General features: G+C 29.5%; 1 protein-coding gene across 1 annotated transcript in view; it reads left to right on the plus strand.

Annotated features, from left to right (window-relative positions):
• Positions 1 to 19,483, plus strand: part of LOC107452634 (uncharacterized) — a 59,409-nt gene extending 39,926 nt beyond the window's left edge. The window contains exons 3-7 of the mRNA XM_016069176.4: positions 2,146 to 2,268; positions 4,007 to 4,217; positions 11,720 to 11,927; positions 16,711 to 16,884; positions 19,000 to 19,483. Of these exons, the coding sequence (XP_015924662.1) occupies positions 2,146 to 2,268; positions 4,007 to 4,217; positions 11,720 to 11,927; positions 16,711 to 16,884; positions 19,000 to 19,284 (1,001 nt within the window). The 3' untranslated portion in view covers positions 19,285 to 19,483. The remainder of the gene's footprint in view (positions 1 to 2,145; positions 2,269 to 4,006; positions 4,218 to 11,719; positions 11,928 to 16,710; positions 16,885 to 18,999) is intronic.
• The last annotated feature ends 3,135 nt before the right edge of the window (positions 19,484 to 22,618 follow it).

The raw sequence follows: 22,618 nt of genomic DNA on the forward strand, positions 1-22,618 counted from the left end.
CAAATAAAATAATGCACGCGCAACATAATATAAATGATATAGGAAACTATTGGTGGTTCTTAAAGAGTTAAGTAATGGTTTGTAAACATAAGATTATTTATTTTCAACTGTTACGATCGTCCCTTTACTTATTGTTAGAATCCTCCCCAAGGCACCATTTCAGCTTCATTTGTTAAATACAATGCTAGTTAATAAACAAAACTAATCTTTTTTTTGAAATGTTAATTAAGGTGTCCACTTACATATTCGGTTAATAATTTATATTTGTTTAAGCAAAACTACTTTGTTACAATATAATATTCTAATACCAAAAAAAGTACTTACGTAGCGTGAAAATATCTTTTGTGATGTAACTCTTTCAAAAGTTCATAAAAATGGTTGCCAACAGAGGTGTACATGTAGATTTATTAAATACACCTTGTGCGCCACCTAGGAACCAAATCTAGAACCCGACACTCGAAATTTTTGCTCTGTTACAATCGTACCCTGTTACAATTGACCCCTCTCTCCCCTATCTAATAAGCATCAAAACAGGTTTAATTAAAGGTTCGATTAATCTTTCAATTCCTCTCTTTTTTCTCTTGCAACAAACCAGTCTTGTTGTTTATTATGTTCACCCTTCTGTACTGTTATTTGTCAGATTTTGAAAGCGTTTATATTTTTTCTACTAAGTACTAAGTACTTTTAAATACTAAGTTGCAATCCCCTCTGTATATTCTTTGTTTTCACTTATTTATGATAAGAATTCTAAAAATACATATTAAGGTTAGTATTAGCGCTTTACATCTTAAACTTAGAAAATAACCAATATTAATGTTTCACGAATCTTACAATGAGCTCAGATATGAAGATATTTTCGCAATGGCTTGTACAGATATATTGCATGAGTTATAAATAGAAATTATGCCCTGTGACTTTTCCACATTCACAAAAAACGGTTTAAAGCTAAACCGTGCAGATATCGTTTTACTGGTTTCATTTTAAGTTATATTTCCTAATAAATTGTGCTGATCGCTAAATGTGAAAACCATTAAACCTATTGCTTTTGACAAAATTTGCATCCTCAAACAAAAGAAGATAGTAGTTTCTTAAATTTGACTAGATGTTCACGCAAGACATTTCCCAGGAAATGGTTTTGTCAAAAATGAAAAAATTATCATGAATTAGTATATTTAATAACCCATTTTTTACAAAGTGCAGAGAAATCGTAGTGTTTTTATCCCAAAATGATATCTTGGACATTTTGAAAATGTGATTTATCATTATATTGCCCCAAATTCTTCACTGTTTAAATTTTCATTTTAAAATTACGATAAAATAACAGACAGCAGTTCTGTCAGATTATCGATAAAGTTTATAGTTATGAACAATTCTTCATCTTTAAGGCTTTTAAACCGTTTTCAAACTGGTATGGATACGAAGCAGTGATTACAAAATTATACATTTTTTTGCCATTTACAACATGGTTTCGAAACCGTAAAAATTAAATTTTACTGAACATTGGAATTACGTTGCGATTGGGTTGTGTTTTGTCAAATGAACTGTGGAATGTGGCTTACTTAGTTTATTTGGTGGTGTCATCTATCGTGAGAGATGGGAAATATTATACGTTTTTGTGCTAAGCAGGTCTCTGGTGCTGCCATTACATGAATGAGAGTTTCGTATTCCAATACTCCAGAGTCACTAATTAGGGTGTGCAGGACGTTGGAAACTCTTCATAAGTTGAAGGAAGGAAAGAAATTATTTGGTGTCAAAGCTGGGGTTCGAAATCCTGTTTAGCCGGTCATGAGAATTACAGATTAACCATCTAGGCTACAGTATACACCGAAAAGCAAGAAAATAAAAGGCTTCATAAGGTGGAGCTAGTTGACGAATATGATTAACCATATTAGATAAAGGATTTTTCTCACAGTCAATAGTTTAAATACTATATTTTTATGGTTATTTGATGATTGAATATGGCAAAATAGCAATTAAATAATTGTTATTTAACTATTTTTTCTGAGAAATTTTTAGCACTGTTTATTTTAAATATTCATTTTTAAAATACATTGTTCCGAACATTAGCTTACTTTTAACAAATAAGTATCTCTAATTTAATAAGTACCTCTAATAAGTAAGTATAAGTACCTCTTCCTGTTTTAGTGCGACTCCACAGCCGGAATAGTGCTGGAAGCAGCAATCCTGATAATCGATCCTGTGAAAGTGGAAGATCATCTCGTATTAAACAACAGCCGCAGCCAAAAACTATGAATCGGAATCCGAATAGTAAGTTTATTATTCATACTTAAAGAGTAACTCTAACATTTCAAACACGTTTCATATTTTTGAGTTACGTTTCTAAAATAAAGATTAATTTCTAATTACTAGTATTGTGGAATTCTTTTTAACAAACTTTTTCAACACAAGGAAATGCTTTGAATAAGAAAATGGTCAACGCAAATACGTTCATACGCGTTTCCTACCCTCTACAACACTGTACAATGCATGAACATGAAATGAGTGCATGAACATATAATGTATGAACGTGAACACCATTTGTGAATTTTCATCTTTCTATCTACAGAACTGGTTTATGGTATCATAAGAATTAAGAAAGATTGTTTTTCGAGATGGGCATTGATTCGATCGCCTATACTGTCAGGAAAAGGTCTTGGTGTTTTTATTTATTTATTTAATTATTTATTTACTTAATTATTTAATTATTTAATTATTTAATCATTTAATTATTTAATTATTTAATTATTTAATTATTTAATTATTTAATTATTTAATTATTTAATTATTTAATTATTTAATTATTTAATTATTTAATTATTTAATTATTTAATTATTTAATTATTTAATTATTTAATTATTTAATTATTTATTTACTTGTTTATTATCATTGATTCTTCCAATTTTTCCGTTCTGATGATGAGCAATGATGAGGGAAGTTTCCGTCATCCTAATGAATCCATGACTATTAAACTCTTAGTTTGAAAACAGGCATTTCTACAAATATATGATATTTGAATTTAGGCAGCTAAATTCTAATTTTGTTGTAAAATTAATTTGCACACATTCCTGATTTTCTAATGATTGCGACAATGTATATTGCTTATTAATAATTTGGGTGAGTTTTTCTCTTTCTTTTTATCTTTATTTTTCTCTCTCATTTTTTTCTCTTTATTTTCTCTAGAGTCCAGTTACTCCATTTTCTTATTTTGCTTTTTTAATTAATTGATTTTGAATACTTTATTTTTCTCTGGAAGTGGAGATTTCACTAATTAATAAGTATTACTTCAATTTTCAAAATTTAACTTCAAGTACTGTTTAATTATTCAAGTAACATAGTAATAAAATTATTCAATAAGAGTTAAGGTAAATATTTCCCTTGCGCTTAAATTTTTTATGTATACTTTTTTTACAGTTGCCACGCTGAAGAAGTCTTTAACAAAGATAAATTGTCTTGAAAACTTGGACCAATTATTATTTAATTTAAAAGTGCTTAGGATTGTATGATGAGTGTAAAAATACTTAATATAGAAATTAGTAGTTTAATTGATATTTATTCTAAACGACTAGGTTTGAAATATTATTAGGATTACAAATTTACTACTACTCGTTAATGCTGGTTAGTGCCACACTGGTAATTTTTCATTTAATAAATCAGTTAATACTGATAAAACAGGAAAGTGTTTCAAACAATAACCTTTCTATTTCTTTGTATTTCCACTGACAATTTTATATTTTATTTTTATATTTTAAGTCCTACTTTTCTTAGTAGTGATTTGTTATTTTGACTGCATTTTGTTTGTTTTTTTTCCTAGTTAAAGTAATTTTTATACCCTTTAGTATATTTTTTTATTTCATAATATCCGTTTTTTACAAAAAAGATTCTAAGGGTGATTATTACAGATATCCTTATATATTTATTTAAAGTAAAGGCTATGTGTGTAGCTTGTTACGAGAGCTTGTTTCTTCACATAAGAACACATCATCAAACATATTTTATCTATTGCAGATCCTTTTAATTCATCTGCTACCTGCAAGCCGGATTGCTCAATCTCTATATATGTTCCTGACGCACATTCATCCATTCCATCAGAACATGCCGTCAACTATTGGCAAGTTTCAACATTGCAAAAAGAAATTGAAACTCTCAGAAGTGAACTAGATTATGCAAAAGTGACAATCACCAATTTACAAGAACGTGAACAAAAACTTAAGTGCAGGTAAGTATTCATCTCTCTCTAAACTTTGACAGCAAAAACGTTTTCTATTACCCAGAAATAGAACTAAATTTAAGCAATGGCTGTCTATACTACCACCTTTCATCTCTTTCAATACGCTCTAGTTTTTTGTTTCAATTTTCATTAAAAGCTGTAAACTACTGCACTTTACTGTAAAATTCTCATATTTCTATTTATTTATGTATCTAACATTCGACGTAAAAATAGTTTAAAATATCTTTCTACTCTGAGAAAAAAAAATCTTGTAAAATTACCGTACTTTGTGATAATGATTTTTTTTTGGTGAAAAAAAAAACAAATTTCTGGTAATAAAATCAAAATATATGATATTTAAACCATTCATTTGATAATTTTTCCGTACATTTTTCCATGGTAAAGCTTTACAGGAAATTCTGGAGACTAGAAAGTAAATTTATCCAACTAAAATTTTTATTCCGTGCTCTAAGGCATCATATTAAGACTACCAAGTTTTACCACATTTTTTGACAAATTATAAAACCAAATTGTTAATTTTACCAAAATCAATACTAAAGCGCTTCGGTAAAAATTAACGTGCTTTTTGGTGTTCCCATATAGCCGTAAATACTGTAAATTTTACCATATTCTGGTAATTTTGACCATACTTTTTTTCTCAGTGTAGAACGTTATCCAAGAAGAAAAATTTAAAGTAGGCTTTGATTATTACGTCATTCTATTCAAAATACAAATTATGCGAAACATTTGTACAAGCCCACCAGAGATATAATTATTGCAAGCCGAAGTCATCTGTTATAGGTAATTCAATACTCTTTTAATAGCATTGGAGCCGAAATTTTAGACTAATTAACCAATGAAATGCCTGGAGTGTGTAGCGCGATTACTTTAAATAAGGAAAGATTTAAAACAAAAAATGTTAAATTATGCTAAATGCTAAATTATGAATGCTAAATTACGTATGAAAGAAATGTATTTCTTTACTTTTATAAAGATTAAATCTCTGTAAAAGTTAAAAACTTTGTGCATTTAAAACAAAACCTGAAAAAAACAGTTAAAACTAAACTCAGCGGCGCAACAGCCCATAGAGGGCCAAGGCCTACTGTGCCCATCTCAGTTTTCTTAACCTTGGGTTCTGGGGTGCAGGAGCAGATGTTCCGGTCAGGTGGTCAGCCAAACGCGGAATCCCCAGTATTTAGTTCCCAAGCATGCTTGGTACTGAGCCTTCGGAGATAGAAACCACTGAACAGATGGAAATAGGAGCCACCGCTGAAGCCCCGGCTACAGTTGAGACACCTACTACAAATCCTGATCAGACGGAAAACCCGCGGCCCACCGGCGGGAAAATTAAAGTTCTCTTCCGGGGACTTGATACAGATACCGAGATTTCCAATCTCGAGAAAGAACTTTCTACTATTGGATACCAGCCAATAAAAATTGAACAACTGAAGAAGAGGCGTGACCTTGAATACAAGCTCCTCCCCCTCTTCCTGACCATCCTCCCAGATGATCCCAAGCATAGGGAAATATTCCACACGGACAGACTGCTAGGCACACCCGTGCGAGCTGAAAGATTTCGCGGCGGACGTCGCGAGATTCAGTGCTACAAATGTCAAGGCTTCGGCCACACACAGAAAGACTGCACCGGACAAGTAGCGTGCATGAAATGTGCAGGAGCACATTGGACATATCTCTGCAGTAAACCAATCAGCGAGCCTCCAACCTGCTTCAACTGCTACGGCGATCACCCGGCCTGTTTCTCAGGCTGCGGTGCCAGAAAAAGGAGGAAAACACCACCCAAGACCAGGCAACACAGGAGTGCTGCCGACTCTGCCTCTAGATTTCTTCGAATCGTCAAGGAGTTACAAGAACTACTGAAGGACTCTGAATTAGTCAACCTGATACAATCCCTTCTCCCATCAACCAAGGTCTAGAGTGGAGAAATTACAAGATGAAATCACAGATTTTTTCTGTGATACATATCATCACGCCATTTAGTCACAGTCGCCCTAGGGCAAATTCTAATCCGATGAAGGAGTGAGATGCCCGCTTGCGCGGGCAGGTACTCCGCATCACTTCATATCAAGTCAATCAAGGTACTGAGCATGCCGGTGGCTGAGCGGTAGCGCTTCGCGCTGCCGTGCCGCAGGTCCCTGGTTCGATTCTCGGGCCGGAAAAGGTTGACTCAGCCCTTCATCCCTACAGTGGGTAGATAAATGAAGAAACAGTTGGTGTATTGAAAATTATGGGATAAAGTGTATATCGAATTTTTGAAAAGATGGGATGAAGTACCCATTTATACTCCAGGGATATTTCTGTATCGTGATCTGTCTTGCCAGCTAAAATTGCCAAGGTGCCAAATAGATTTTTAACTTGCAATTTAAAAAAAATTTCAAAATTTCAAAAAAAAAAAATTTTAAAATTTAAAAAAGAAATTTTAAAAAAAACATGTAGAGGTGTAGCCGGTGGTGGTTACGAGTTATATCCTTCGAGTTAGTTGCATTCTGTGATTTTTTTATTTACTTTTTTTTGTAATTTCTGGTGGGCCGCTGCCCAGAAGTTGGCAAGACTTAGCTAGTAATCTACCGCAATTAATAAATCTTTCCAAAATTCCGTTCAAAAAGGTGATAGTTCCTAACAAGTGCATACCGTAAACCGGGGCGAGTCTACCCATCCAGGGCGAGTCTACCCATTTTAGTTTTATTTAATTTTCACTATTTTAAATTGCAAATAAAAAAATTTTTACCAACGGAGGATTTAGTTCAGACTCTAAGGAAGATGGCGCTGTAGTAGTTTGATCCGTTTTTATTTATTTGGTGTCTTATTAACCGACCTGTTCAAACGTCTTTTGAGAGATTTGTATTGAAAATCAGCAAACTTTTAGTTGGTGCTCCGTAAGTATATTATTATTATTACTATTTTCACTTTGGTTAAGTGATAAACTTATCTAAGACTAAGATTACATTAATTTTATATGAAAAAAAAACAAAAAGAATGTAAGTTTTGCTGATGTAAACAAAAAGCCAGAATTCGCGGGGCGAGTCTACCCATTCGTATTTAGTTTTAGTAAAGCATAATAATATAATTTAGAACTTTGTTTATATTAAAATTAAGTCATTTCAAATGAATTTGAGTATATTATTTTAATTTTGCATTGATAAATTTATCATTAATAAGAACATTTTTAGGTTAAATATAAATGTAAATATAAAATATGTTTATTTTACCTATTTTTTAAATTTTTATATTACAAAATTAACTTTTTTTATTTAATGCAAGTTAAATAAATTATTATTTATTATTACAGATGGTTCGAAATTATATTCGCAAAACAAATGGATTTAAATGTTACAAAAAAAATGCCATGGTTTTGTTAATAATCTTTAATTATTATTATTTATTAATTATTTAAGTGTAAATTTATATTAATTTAAATTTATTTTTATCAATAATACTCAGAAAAAAAATTTATTTTATAATGTTAATGGTTATAAAAGCAAAACTGTGATCAAAATGTGATAATCGATCAAATACTCAATTTGTGTTATTTTATGAATAAAAAAATGGAATATATAATAAAGTTATGAATTTTACTTCGTAAATATCCTATATAGTAACTAAAATAACAATTTAATAGTAAAATTTGATTATTTACAATGTTAACATTCATTTTAGTAGAATGGGTAGACTCGCCCCATACGAGAGATTTGTCAGCAGTTCTATAAAAATATACAGTAACAGCGTAACTGTTAATATTTTCTAAAATCGATTTCACAGCTTTAAAGAGGGATAAATAGCGATTCCGAAACACCTATTAAAAGCCTTTTTTCATTAATATTTACAAAAGTTTGACCACTTGAAAGTTGACAAACTGAAAAAATGGGTAGACTCGCCCCGGTTTACGGTATTTCCTTTTGTGACTGATCACACCACCTTTAAAAAGCCATGCGCAATGACTTCTTATCCAAACATAAATATTCATTTCGTAAATATTTTTTGGTAGATAGAACTACCTTGTTTCTGAAAAAATAAATCCCAATAATGAAACCCATGCAATACCAGTTTTTTTCCTTCTTGTGAAAAAGAAGCCGTTAGAGGAAAGAAAAAAAGACGCTAAACACAGATGAGTTGATGTAGAAACAAAACAAAAAATCGAATCTTGAACTTTAAATCGGAACAAAACTTGACTCTTAAATATCACCCCAAACTTCTGCTTAAATATGGTTATTTATGGGCAAGTGAACGTTAAGCATTTTTTTCTCAAAAAATTAGATAACGTTGCAATTATTTAGAATTATAAATTTTATGCAAACTATTTTTGATTACAATTGATAAACATATTACTATTGATAAACATATTAAGTCATCAGAATTATAAATCGTAAAATATGTTGAATATCCTTATGAATTAAATAGCTATGAACTATTATTGCTCATGATTTTTTCAAAGGATATGTTTTTCAAAGTAACTCCACTATTTTCCTTAATCGAAGAATTCTTATTGGAATAGTTAAAGGAAGTGGCTGTAATTCTAGCAGTTATTGGAGTTTTTTATTTCTTTTATTTTTGTAAATATATCTTAGGCTTCGCTCATCTTGCATTAGTTTTGATTATCTAGAGCTACAACGCACCCTAGAGGCCTATTTATATGGTCTAAGTTCTTAAATCTGAGAACTTGGAGGAATTTCCCTTTCTAAGAAATTAGATGATTCGTCGACTCTATCCTAGTTCTTGAATGTCACTGATTGGTCGGATGTAAAACCTGCGCATACACATTGTTCATATTCAGAATTATAAAATCATTCTTATATGAATTCAAAATTACAATATAAATTCAAATATAAACATAATAGCACAAATAGACCCTAACAGATTAATTCATTTGGATTAAACTATATGAAAACGTTCATCAAAATGACATTATCAGATGCCGGCATTTCTTCTGCGTCAAAAGTTAATTCATAAACGGCAGTTTCTAACTCCCGACATTAAATAAAACAGATCAATTTTATAAATACTTTTTGTCTAATTACTCCTACCAGTTAAAATAATTTTGATCTCGAATTGAATTTGAAACTCGAGCACTATCTTCGTGTTGAACTGTTAGTGTTCGCTTTTATTTTTATTTTTTCAAAACGGCTATATTTATGTTAATTTTTAAAACGTCAATATGATAGTTTAAATTCATATTCTAGGATTGCTAAACTGTAATAAAATTTGATCAATGAAAAAACGATTTTCTTTTCCGTTTCTATTTATTTTTTGCTTAGCATTTTTTTTCCTTTAAACTCATCACCTTCTTTAACAATCACTAGAAAAAGAACTTAACTGATTTAAATATACAATTTATATGATAACAAAAGAAGAAAGTTAAAAGTGCGAAAATAAGTTTTAAAATAGTTAGGGGAGGGGGCATATTTTGTTTTTGTAGGAAGGTATACTTATAAATGACAAATTAAAATGCTCATATATGAGCGAATTCTCTAGCCTTAAGAAAGAAAAAAAAAACAATTTAGAGCCTGCTCCATTTAATTTTTTAACGGAGGCTAAATACGTGATATATTCCCCTTAAAATTATAAGTCAGAATCATGTATGCATGTATTTTTAAAGAATATTATTTTATTATTTTTGTTTGTTTTTTTATTATTTTTATTGAATAACATTTTTAAAGAATATTTTATTGAAATTTTTGAAGATTGCTATCAGTCCTGAAAATTGCCATTCTGTAATGACGCTAAATGCTGACACTTTTAATATTTGTGGTTCGAGTTTGCAAATTAATTTTAATTTTGAATTATTAACTAAAAATGGAGATCTTAAACTATAACGGGGGAGAAATGTTTTTTAAAAGTACTCCTTTAAAAAATTAACATGTAAAAAGAAATGAGCAAGATATGATTCAAATTAAATTTAGAGATTTGTTGCTGATCAATTGAAAATAGAATTTCTTTTAAGTGAAAGGGGAATTAAATTAAAAAATATTTTTATTTTGTAACCGTCGTTGAACAGTCAACCCAAATTTTGGATTTACGACTACTAATGTTCAGTTACGTAGCCTTGTAATGTGAACCCAATCCAGAAGACAAAGGAAATCCTGGATCAAGTATTGGGGGAAATTTGCCTTCGTGGAAGACTTATTGATGGAACTAACCCGCATTTGCGTTACATGGCGAGGAAGACCACGAGAACCTCCCACGGTTAGCCAGATGGAAAGGGTACTCTAAGCCATGATCCGTCTTCCATTGAGAATATTTCACGTCAGCACTGTGGTCGGGGCAAGCCAGATGTGGAATTCGTATCGCTGGGATTCGAACCCGGTTCACCTCATTGGAAGGCGAATGCTCTATACCCTGAGCTATCGCGGCTCAAATTAAAAAAAATATATCATACTATTAGTTCAATGAGACAATTACTAAGAAATTTCTTTATTATTGAATTTTTTTCCTCATTTTAACATTTATTTATTTCGCCTAATCTGTTTGATTTTCTCTTGATTTCTTTGGAAATTCTGAAACTATATCTTAGGTTAGTGTTTACAGGTTTTCTACATGCAACTAAGAATAAATAAAAAATCATTAAATAACTTTTACCTAATTAACCATGAAAATTGTTCAGCAAATTTTAAGATTTCGGTTATTTGGTTATACATAGGTGCCACTCTTCAGTCTTGAGTATTGAAATCAGTTTTAAGAAAAGATGAGAGAACTGATTTTCTGTCTTCAAATAAATATTTATTTTCAATTTGTTTCTCCAATTAAGTTTTTATTTATAAATTAACTTTTGCTTTTTCTTTAGAAAAAAAAGTAACAATTATTTCTTGTTGAAATAAACAAAAAAATTATTACTTTTTATGAAAGAATTGTTGTTTTCATTAATTATTGATAAATGATTAAATAATGATGTCAGCTCACATAAAAAAAAAAAGAATAGAATTGACTTAATCTCAGCATCTACTTGTCTAAACAAAATTAATCTTGTTATACCTGAATCCGCTTGAGTTTGTATTATTTTTCCCAACATTTTGAGATACTTTGAGATACAAGTTAGTTTTAAAAAAAAAATTAAAATATCAAATTCATAGATCTAAGACAAAGCATTGATGATTATGAAGTGTGAAATAAGTAGAAAATATGAATAGCTATAAGAAAAAGTTAGCGGTGTAATTCAGCAATTAGTGTAAAAAAATATATAAGATCAGCTTTTTTTTCTTCTTTTTTTTTTGCTGTCAAAAGTTTACCAATAAAATAAAGAAAAATACAAATTTTGTCTTTAGAAGAAATAATTGCTCATTGATATAATTTGTGTGCCATTCTCATGGAAAGCAAGCTATTAATTTCACAAAAATTCTAAACAGTTATAGATTGTGCTAATCCACCAAAAAAATAAGTTCAGTCTTGTAATTTTTCTAGAGAGGCACTGGTAATAAGTTATTTAGAACAATTCAAACTGATATTTTTTTATTGTTCAGAATTCATGCCCACATTCACTTCGTTTCTTGATGCTATTTTAGGTTAGCAGAGCAAGCTCAAAAAATGCTTGAACGAGGTTCCAAATTTGAAAACGTTTCTCTTGGAGAAAGACGACCATCTGCCCTGGTTCGACAATATGGTAGTTTGTATGCTCAGGCCAGAGTAGATACATTGGATGCATTGGATGCCTTAGAGCCATTAAAGAATGCTGATGAGTTGAAAACAAAAATTTTGTTTTCAGTTATAGTAGTATGACTCGTTTATTTGCTCAATTTTATAATAGTTTTTGTATTCTGAATTTAATATCGAATATCAGTTGGAATTTCTTATACTTGTTTTATAACCGTCATTTAACAGCCGGCCCAGTTTTGGGCTTATGACCATTAATGTTCAACTCCGTAGCCTTGCAATTTAGAACAAAATAAAGAAGGCAAGGGAGCTCCTAGATTCAATCTTGGGAGAAATTTACCTTTGTGGAGGACTTTTTGATGGAACTAACCAGCATTTGCGCTGCATGGAAGGGACTCTAACTCATAATCCGTTTACCACTGAGGATGTTTCACATCAGCACTGTGGTCAGTGCTAGCCGTGTGCGGAATTCGCATCGACCAGCCATCGATTCGGACCCGGTTCACCTCAATGGAAAGCGAACGCTCTATCCCCTGAGCCACCACGGCTCTTATACTTATTAATATATCATAATTGAAAAGCTTGATGAAAATTGAGTGGCATTCTGAAAAAACTTTAATTTTTGAGTTTAAAAATATGAAATGGTCAGTTGTAAATATAGAGCAGGTATCACCAAACTTTTAATCCTATTTTTAATTCCAAGCACCAAGACCTAGCCAAACAGAGAAAAATTACTTTGGTAAAATTACAGTATGTAATGAGTGGAGAAAAAAAAAACTATAATTTGGTTCTTGAAACCAAACTATACAGTATTTAAACAATCATTTGGTAATTTTTCCATACACATGGTAACGGTTAACCGGAAATTCTGGTTTTTAAAATTACAGTTCTTATTAACACAGATTTAGTAAAAAATGTAAAACTGAAAAGTAACTTTAATCCATTAAATGGTTTTTATGCCTTGCTCTAAGGTATCATGATAAAATTATCAAATTTTATCGCATTTACTAATTTTTGTCATTTATTATGAATTCTAATTTTATTGTTAATTTTACCAAAATTATTACCAAAGCGATTAGGTAAAAACTACCGTACCTTTTGGTGTTCCCGTACACGGTGAATTTTACAAATATTCTGGTAGTTTTGACCCTACTTTTTTTTTCAGAGCAGCAAAGACATTATTTAGTGAGGTAGGAGTTCATCTCTCCCGTCATTATAAATATAAGAAAAACTGATTGTATTTGAGGATTTAGAGACTATTTTAAACGTTTTCGAAAGCATTTTAATCCTCATGCATCTATTTTAGGTAACTATCCAAATTTTTAAAATTCGATTTCACAGAAACTTTTCGACAATTTTCGGCTTTTTATATTTTGTCATATAAAACTAAACTCTTGAAAATGATTAAAAAAACTTGTATACCTTTCAGTTCAAAATTTTTTGAGCATTATTAATAAAAAAAAATTTCTTTTTAAATATAGATGAATATTTTTTTTTCGCCCAATGAGCTGCACAATCGGTCTTGCCGATGAGCAGACCTAGTGCGTTCTCCAGAGGTGGTATCCACACTTTCAGGACCACCACAATGGGTGAGATACCGTTGGTCATGCTAATTTGGACGTCTAGTTTCTGCCACACTAGATGGCAGCACCGAGACTCTATTTAGATGCTAAAGTGTACAAGGAATTTAATTTTGCTGGAAATGCCAAGAGATATAGATGAATATTAAAAATTACTTTTTGCTTTGAATTATCTTCGGATAAACAAATTGAATAATTGTGTGTCAAAATTTTACAATTCTCTTGAGAATTATCGGGTAATGGCTAAATACACAAAAAGTAAAATAACCATTAAAGGGTCCAAATTTTGTACTGCTCACCTATATTTTGGGGGTCAAAAATTCGAATCCGACTGAAAAAAGGTAAGTTTATTAAGCGAAAGTCCGTTTTTATGCCTGATTAAAGTGTCATCTTAAAATACCGCCTGGTCTTATTAATTGGCATATTTAAGGGCACCCCTTCGAACCATCAAGATTGAGTCCTAGGACATGAAGATTCGATCGTTAGATCAAAAGTTATACAGTGTAATAAGTTTAATTTAATTTAATTTAATTTAATTTAATTTAATTTAATTTAATTTAATTTAATTTAATTTAATTTAATTTAATTTAATTTAATTTAATTTAATTTAATTTAATTTAATTTAATTTAATTTAATTTAATTTAATTTAATTTATTTATTTAGTTATTTTTTGTGTTTCTTCGGATGATTATTTTCTTTTAAATTTATTCACGCTATAAATCTTAAAAAAGAAACAAAAATAATTTAAAATCTACTTTGAATATTTTAATAGTACTCGAATTTATGTTGTATTATAAATCATAGAATAAATATTAGTCAAGCTTTGAATTTTGATGCTAATATCAAATTTGTTGATAGAATGTTGAGCAGCGTGAAACTCACATTTTACAAAAATTTAAAAGAATTTAAAAATTATTCGAATTATAAAATGCACTTTTTAAGTTACATAAATATTTCAACAAAAATGTAAAGTCGACATATTTTTTTCTGCCTTAAAAAAATTAAAAACTGCATTAAAAATTATATGAGGTACTTAAAGTAGAATAATGAATATTAAACTTCCACACTTCTGATTATTCGCTAAATTGCAAGGTATTACCTTCAAGGTTATTGTATTAACTCGCCGACATTGATTTTCTCCATCCAAGATTTCACATATATTTTTTCCATATACATCTACATATCCATGCTATAAGAGGAATAAATTCATAAAAGGAAATATAAATTTATCTATATCTTCCATTTACTGTAACTAAAAAAACACTTATCGTTATGTATATGAAAAATAAATGCGTTGAACATGTACGATGAACATACGTTGATATCATTAAAATACGTTCGACATAATATAATACGGTGAACACACAGAACTATAATACGGTGTAAATTAAGCTACAAGCTTAATAAAAAGTTACATTAGCCAAATGCTTCAGATCAAGTTAAAAGTTACCATTGTGTAATCAAGTTCAAGACGTATGATAATTTGATTCAACTTAGCATCATATTGAGGTTGAAGCTAATCAAAACGATATTATGGTGCCAAAACTTCTAATAGTGTCAATTTTAAATGCAACATACTATATAAAGTTTCAATTAATAAATTGAGCATTGATTACTGTTATGCTCAACTTACTCTTATGCTTTTAATATTAATAAATCGCAACACCCATTTTAAACTTGTATCCTTTTTAATTTTATTCCATTTCATTTTTAAAAATTTCTAGAATGTTTCAATTAAAAAAGTCTATTTTTAAATTAACTTATATAATTTAATTAATTTCTACATTTTGTTTATTACGTACATTCAATCAAAATCATGGGGTTTTAATTAACTTTTATGAAAATTATCAAAGCATATTCATCTCTCAAAATTGCCTAATTAAGTAGAATTTAGAAAGTATTACGAATTGGTGAAGCAAACATTTGTATATATTCTATGTCTCCTAAAATTTTAATTAATGAAATGTAATTCTCTTTAGATTTCATTGAAAATTTGAACTAATTTTAAGTATGTAGTTGCCAAGTTTAATTCCTTTATAATAAATTTAGTTTCCTAATGTAATTTTCTATTTGTGTATTATACTCGATCATGGGATTGCTCTCTTTAAGCATTGCTAAACTATCACAGTGAGAAAAATCTAAGGAATGTTATGATATTTTGCTAACTGCCTACGCAAAATTTCTTTTATTATTTCGAATATTTTCTAATTAAGGAAAGTGTCAAAACAAAGAGAAATTTTTAGATATTGTATGAAAATGTTTTTGACGAATCCAAAACTTGGAATAATAATACATAACGAATAAACATTATCCATCATGTAATTTTTAAGGAAATTCAGTAGTTTATATATAATATTCTTAATTTAAACAGCTAATGTATATTGAGAAAAACAATATGATCAAAACTACCAGAGTATACTGACTTTTACCGGCTTCTGGTTCTATGGTAACACAAAAAAGCTCGGTAGTTTTTTCTTAAGCTCTTTAGTAATGATTTTGGAAATATTAAAAATAAAGTATCATTTTATAATAAGTTATAGAATTAGGTTATTGGGGACAAAATTATTAATTAGCGTGATACCTTTGAGCATGGCATAAAAACCATTTATGAGGATAAATTTACTTTTAAGTTTTGTGTTTTCTGCTGAATGTGTATAAATAAGAACTATAATTTTGAAAACTAGAATTTCCGGTAAACTGCTTTCTATATAAATAGAAAAACTGCCAAAGGAATAGTTTAAATGCCATAAATTTTAGCTTTTATGGCCGGACTCATCTTTGTTTGATTTTACCAGAATTGTGTTATTAATATACAGTGCGATAATTTTACCAGATTTTTTTTCTCTGTGTTTGTATTAATTAGGATTGGGGTTTCTTCTGGAAAAAAAACGCTTTTTTTTTCTCCAAGATAATGGAACAAAGTAGAAATAATAGAAAGAAACTGGGAAAAGAGGAAGAACCTAGACGAAAAAGTTGAAACTAAAAATAACCAATACAATTGCTGGGCAATAAGTATTGTAAGAATAATTTAAATTCAAACAAATAAAATTTTATAAGCTTGTAGAAAAGAGAGCTTTTTAATTTTTTTCTTATAATAAAAATCTTTTTCACATTTATTTAAAAAATTATTATTTTATTTACATTTGTTGTAATTTTAGAAGAAATTTCAATTTCCATTGAAAAAATTACTATTAGAATATATTTTAAAAGGACGGTAAACAAACCTGCAGAAGGCACCCATATTTTAATTAGGGGGATACAATGAACTGTTAAACTTTTTCTACATTTAGATAAGTGTATATCTGACTTTTTTTTTTTTCAGTTGTCATTTCGATCAATTCAATCATCCCTTTCAAGCTTGAGAGAAGAAATCTTTACACTTTTGCAAGTCAATGAATCAACTGAACAAGATCCTGCTTTGAAGGATATAGAAACCTGTGTGACTGTATACCTAAGGAAAACATCGGAAACTTTTGATTTAACGAAAAATGTGAACGTAAGTTCATTACTAGCATTCAGTTACTTTTTTTAACTAATAAAAGGTTTTAAGGATTGCGAGTTAATAACTTAAATAGCTACTGTTGCACTTTTTTTTTTAATTTCGAAACAAAATAAAACAAATGATTCGGTCGATAGAAAAACAAAATAAATGAGGAAAATAGCAATGTATTCGTCGGAACAAAAGAAACATTTATCATAGTTAACCCACAAACGCATGAATTTTTTCATCTGCCGTGAAACAAAAAAAACTCCGATTAATAAAGTGATTGTTCTTCTTAACTAAATGAATATTTTCTTCTCTTAGCTACTACTTGAGTTTTGAAAAGAATAAGAAACATTTGCTAGATGTGAAAACAGCTCTTCATCAAAACAGAAGAATTCTCACATTTCCCGTGACGTATATGTCACGCTAGATCAAAATGGGTTAATTTAGTAATGAGTTTCAAACTTCCGTATGTTGACGTGACATACTCATTCAAAAAGGATCTATTTGTCTCTGTTGTTTTTTTATAAATATACTTCAAATTATATTTAAACATAAAAATACTTTTTATAATTCACGTCATATCGTTCGCACTCTTGTTATTATAATTTTTTACCGAAAGGCTGTTTTTCTAAGGTTACTTGCCGAGTGTTAGTTAAAAAAAAAAAAAATTTGCCTTGTAGCACTCCAAAATCCCTCAAAGATTGTCACTTGATACCTTCATCTACTAAGTTCTGTAAAATTTAGCGACTTCACACTGAGAAAAAAAAGCACCGTCTAAACAACCAGAATATAGTAAAATTTTCCGTGTTTCTGGCTTTAGTAAAATTAAAAAGATAATATGGTTTCTTTTAAAATATGGATTATTTTCTTTTACCATATGTTTGGTAGTAAATGAGGTAAAATTTACTAACAACTGATAATTTTATCATGCTAACTTAAAGTATCGGGGATAGCGTTACATAAAAACCATTTATTTGGGTAAATTAATTTTTCAGTTCGTAATCATTACTGAATGGGTGGTCATGTGTCGTGGTAGTGCCACATGTTGGAAGAGTAACAAAAGCTACTGAATTTGAATTAAATTGAATGATACTGATTTTTTTTACATTCTTTCAAAAAATTAAAGAAAAACACCGGGTTGAAAGTAAATAAATTGAAATTTGCGATTATTACTTTCCCGTTTTAATGTATATTTTCTGTGGTAAATTGTTGGCAGTTAGGACCATCCAAAACTATAATTTTGAAAATCAGAATTTTGGTAAACTGTTGCCTCAAGGGAAAATTTGCTATATGAATGGTTTAAATACTGTATATTTTGGTATATTATTGACGATCGAAATGGGCTACAAGTGGCGCAGAGCAGAACTCTATGTATGACAACGCATCACGTGCTTCAAACAGCAGCGCGTGGACAGTCATAGGAGAAGTTAGTGTCTGTCTTGATTTTCAAATAGATTAAAAAACTTTTAAGTTGGGAAACTACATGAACTGAAAACTGCATTAAACTTAGTTCTTAAAGAATAGCATCGTGAGAATTTTAGAAAATATTTTTGAAAATTAAACAGGAAAAATGTTATGAACGAATAAAACATCGCAGTACATTCCCATACAAATCAAAAAAGGAAAGGAGAGACATTAGAATTACGATCGCAAATTAAACATCATTACCAAACAGTACATTAATTTCATCACAATTTTTTTGTCCCTGCATGAAATAAATTAATATTGATTAGTTAAATATGAATGAGAAAAGAACTATTCCTGAGAAATCTTAATTTTTTTTTACAAATTTTATTTAGCGCCTTCTTCCACTAAGTTCGTTATATATTTCATGGAAGGAAAACTAATATTCTGTAATAATAATTAATATTCTGTAATAATAATTTTATTCTGTATAATATTCTGTAATAATAATTATTATTCTGTTTAATGTTCTATAATAATAATTTTATTCTGTATAATGTTCTGTAATAATAATTATTATTCTGTTTAATATTCTATAATTAATAATCTGTAATAATAATTATTATTCTGTTTAATATTCTATAATTAATAATCTGTAATAATAGTTTTTATTCTATAATAATAATTAATGAACTATTATATCTTCTACTTTTTTTACAGGAAGTTTGCTCGCAGATTTATGCAACCCTTTACGACTATCCCTGCTTGAAAAAATGCTCTGGATTAGTCAAGTATGCAAAAGATTGTGTGAGATTGGCTTGGTGTTTATGCAATCAAAATCCTCCATATCTCATTGATTATGAAACCCGTACTTTTAGACGTGACTATCATATGCGTTTTCATACATCCAACCAGAAGTCAGATGCTATCAAGAGTTACCTATGGCCTACTCTTGTGGAAGGTGAAAATGGTCCTTGTGTCCATAGAGGGGTGGTTTTGACATAATATATTTACCGTTGATGATTGCATTCAAGATTGAGGTGGAAGGTTAAAAAAAGTTCATGTGGTGGTCAGAATTTCATCTAAACCATGCTTATTTATTTATTTTTTCATAAGATTTCTGTCTGGATAAGAGGAAATAAATGTATTTTTAAAAAATGCGTTTTTATTGTTGAAATAAAATTTGGGTAATTGACATTAAAAAGGAGTTAGACGGTAAAAAATCGTTATTAAATACTAATACAATGTAAAACTTCATTTTTATTATATTTCAAAAATCTATTTAAATGTCCGTATAATGTATCTTATTAAACCATTAATTTATTTATTTAACCAATTTTTACATTCTTAATAAATATTTCGATTTCAAAAACTTTAAATATTCCGATTGCAATTTATTGAATAAGATAACTTAAACCAAAAATGCATCACACATCACCTACGTGTTCAAAATTAGGATTGTTTATTGTAAGAAAAATTAGAATCTTTTAAAATTAAAAAATCGAAAAGCAGTATCATGAAAAACTGGTTATTTTACAATTTTTATTATACATTCTGCGTGTAATGTATAAGTAAAAATAAATTGCAGTATTTTTTTTCCTTGGCAAGGAATAAAGTACAACAATTTTTGTTATAATTTTCAAAAGAGGCTGACTCAGTGCAACGAACAGAAATCTATTCCTTATAAATAAATAAAATGTTGGTCTCTATTCCTTCCATGGAGTATTCAAAGTTTGTAAGTCGATTAAAATTATTAAAGCTTAATATTTAAAATACCATGATCTGACAGAAGGAGAAAGTTCGACGGCAAACTTCATTAATGAATTATAATTAATTTCTTTACACATGCCACTCATTAAAAAGCTTTGCTTTTTTTCAAGAGTGGCATGCGTGAAAAATATGAGTGGAAGTTTTTTTAAAACTTTGCTTTTTAATCAATGCATCATGACCAGAGTCACAAACCAACAGCAAATTTTTCACATACATAGGCTTTTCCATTTGCTCGCACAAAAAAAAACACATAATTCCTTTGAATATATCTATCAAAAGCAGAAAAACTTATTATAAACTAACACATAAATGTGTTAGTTTATAATAAGTTTTAATATATTTTAATTAAATATGTTTTTGTCGATCGAATCTACAACCGTTAATAAAATTACATTTAATACTATCAAATCAATAATACTATCTATCATTTAACATTTAATACTATCAAATCAAATGTTGTAAAAGTCTCAGTTAAAAATGATTACAGTAATCAAATTACTTTACTCTTAATGAAGCTACTAGGATATAAATAATTCAGTTTTTGACTAATGCATGACTGCAATCCTAAGTAAAGAAAACAAAACAGCTAATAGTAATAAATAATTCTGGAATGCCCTGGAATGTATGCTAGCATCTTCATACGGTAATTAAATACTAAACATAAAAAAAAACTAATTTTATTAGCAGTAAAATACACCCTAACAATTTGCTACTCTTTACTGCATTTTTATCTCAATTAATGTAACATAACCTTTGCCAAATTTTAATTTTCTCTATTTTATAATCCCAGCCATTTGTCTTACTGATGAAGGCTTCCTTTTTAACTTTTACTGACAGTTTATAATTGCTACTCTTTGCATATTGATCTCAATTAACATAACGCAGCCTCCTCCGGATTAAATCTCCCCCATTTTGCTATGCCTGCCATTTGTCTTACTGATGAAAGTGAATCCATGTGGTACCATAATTCGTATATATTTTCAATCAGTTTTACTAGTTGTGAGTAGGACTGGGCTATAAATCGATGTATCGAGACATATCGATTTAACGCATATATCGGCAAGACGATACAGCGACTTTCATTCAAGGCGATGCATCAGAAATCTGATTTAAGCCGTCGAGTAAAGACAACAAGCGCAAAACGATATAGCGATATAAGACCCGCAAGGTTATAAGATAACGATATAGCGATATAAATATACGATATAGCGAGCTGTGGAAGACGATGTTCGTTTCGTTATGTTGAAATGGCCTTGATTGGTGAGCTGTAAAATCAGAATCAGAGTTTTGAGAACACATATCGTTCTATCGCGTGTTCCTTTTCGCACCTCTTAGCTTTTTTTTTTCTTTGTCGCGACTTTTCTTGTAGATTATTTTCAGTGGGACTAACTTCGTGATCGCCGATGTTACCTTGTTCTGAAGGCAATCTATTATTGAAAAGAATATATGAAGAAGAGTTTCTTCATTAATTAGATAAGTTTTTTTTTAAAAAAAACTTCTTTTATTTTTAAATGTGAAAATTATCGGCAATCTAATTTAGGCGCCTATAAAGAATTGAATTTGTTAGGTTATTTTTTTACTTTCTTTTAATTTATTAAAAACTTTTTGGATGAAACTTCTAATAATTTAATGAGTTTTTATTACTGGTTTTAAATTTATAAATCTTGTTGTTTTAATTTTTAGAAATAAAGTTAAAACAAAATTTATTTTTGTCATTTTGATTTAGACATAAGTCAATCAACTTTATTTATACAAAAAAAATTTGAAAGGTTTGCGCATTTTATTCATTTTTTTAAATTATTTAGCACTTCGTTTTATTAGAGAGTATAATAATTTTTTTTAAAAATATTCTTTTCATGTTATTTGTTAATTAGCTAAATATATTATCGAATATCACAATTTTTTTATTTTTAAGAAATTGAATCGTACTTTGTTTTTCGTTCATAATTCGGTCATTATTTAATTTAATTTAATTATTTATCCGAAATGATAAGGTCCCGCAGTGGACTGATCGTTAAGACACGGTTCCCTGCAGATCACCGAAGTCAAGCATTACTGGCTGCGGTCAGTGTGCGGGTGACTGACCACTTGGATCAGCTTGCGTAGGGACCGAGGGTGTGCAGTATTGGTCCTAGTTAAACTGTTCTACCGTTAAGTGCTCGACTTCGCGTGCAGGTCGTCGAGCTACCGAAGCGGGGGTGCCATCCCATCTGCAGAGGGTCAAAATTGTGATGGCATGCCTTCGGATCATCCTCAGGGATGTTTCCCAGACCGTCGCCAATAGCCCATTGTGCAGCTCTAGTGTGACGTAATTGAACTATAATAGAACTATAATAACTGAAATGATAATAATAAAAAATAGTGTTTTAAAAGCGTTTTTTTTTCTAAAATTTATTTAGCACTTTGTTTTAAACATACAAATAATTTTTAACGTTTCAATTAGAAATTTAACATTACGATCGAACTTAATAAATATGTAATTATTTATGCATAATAGTACAAGAAAATATTAATTTGTAAAAAACGCTTTAAAAAAAGTTTTTAGCACTTTGTTTTACGCGCATTATGA

Source organism: Parasteatoda tepidariorum, chromosome 11, assembly GCF_982258835.1.
Source record: "Parasteatoda tepidariorum strain Cologne lab strain chromosome 11, Ptep-v5.0, whole genome shotgun sequence".
NCBI lineage: Eukaryota > Metazoa > Arthropoda > Arachnida > Araneae > Theridiidae > Parasteatoda > Parasteatoda tepidariorum.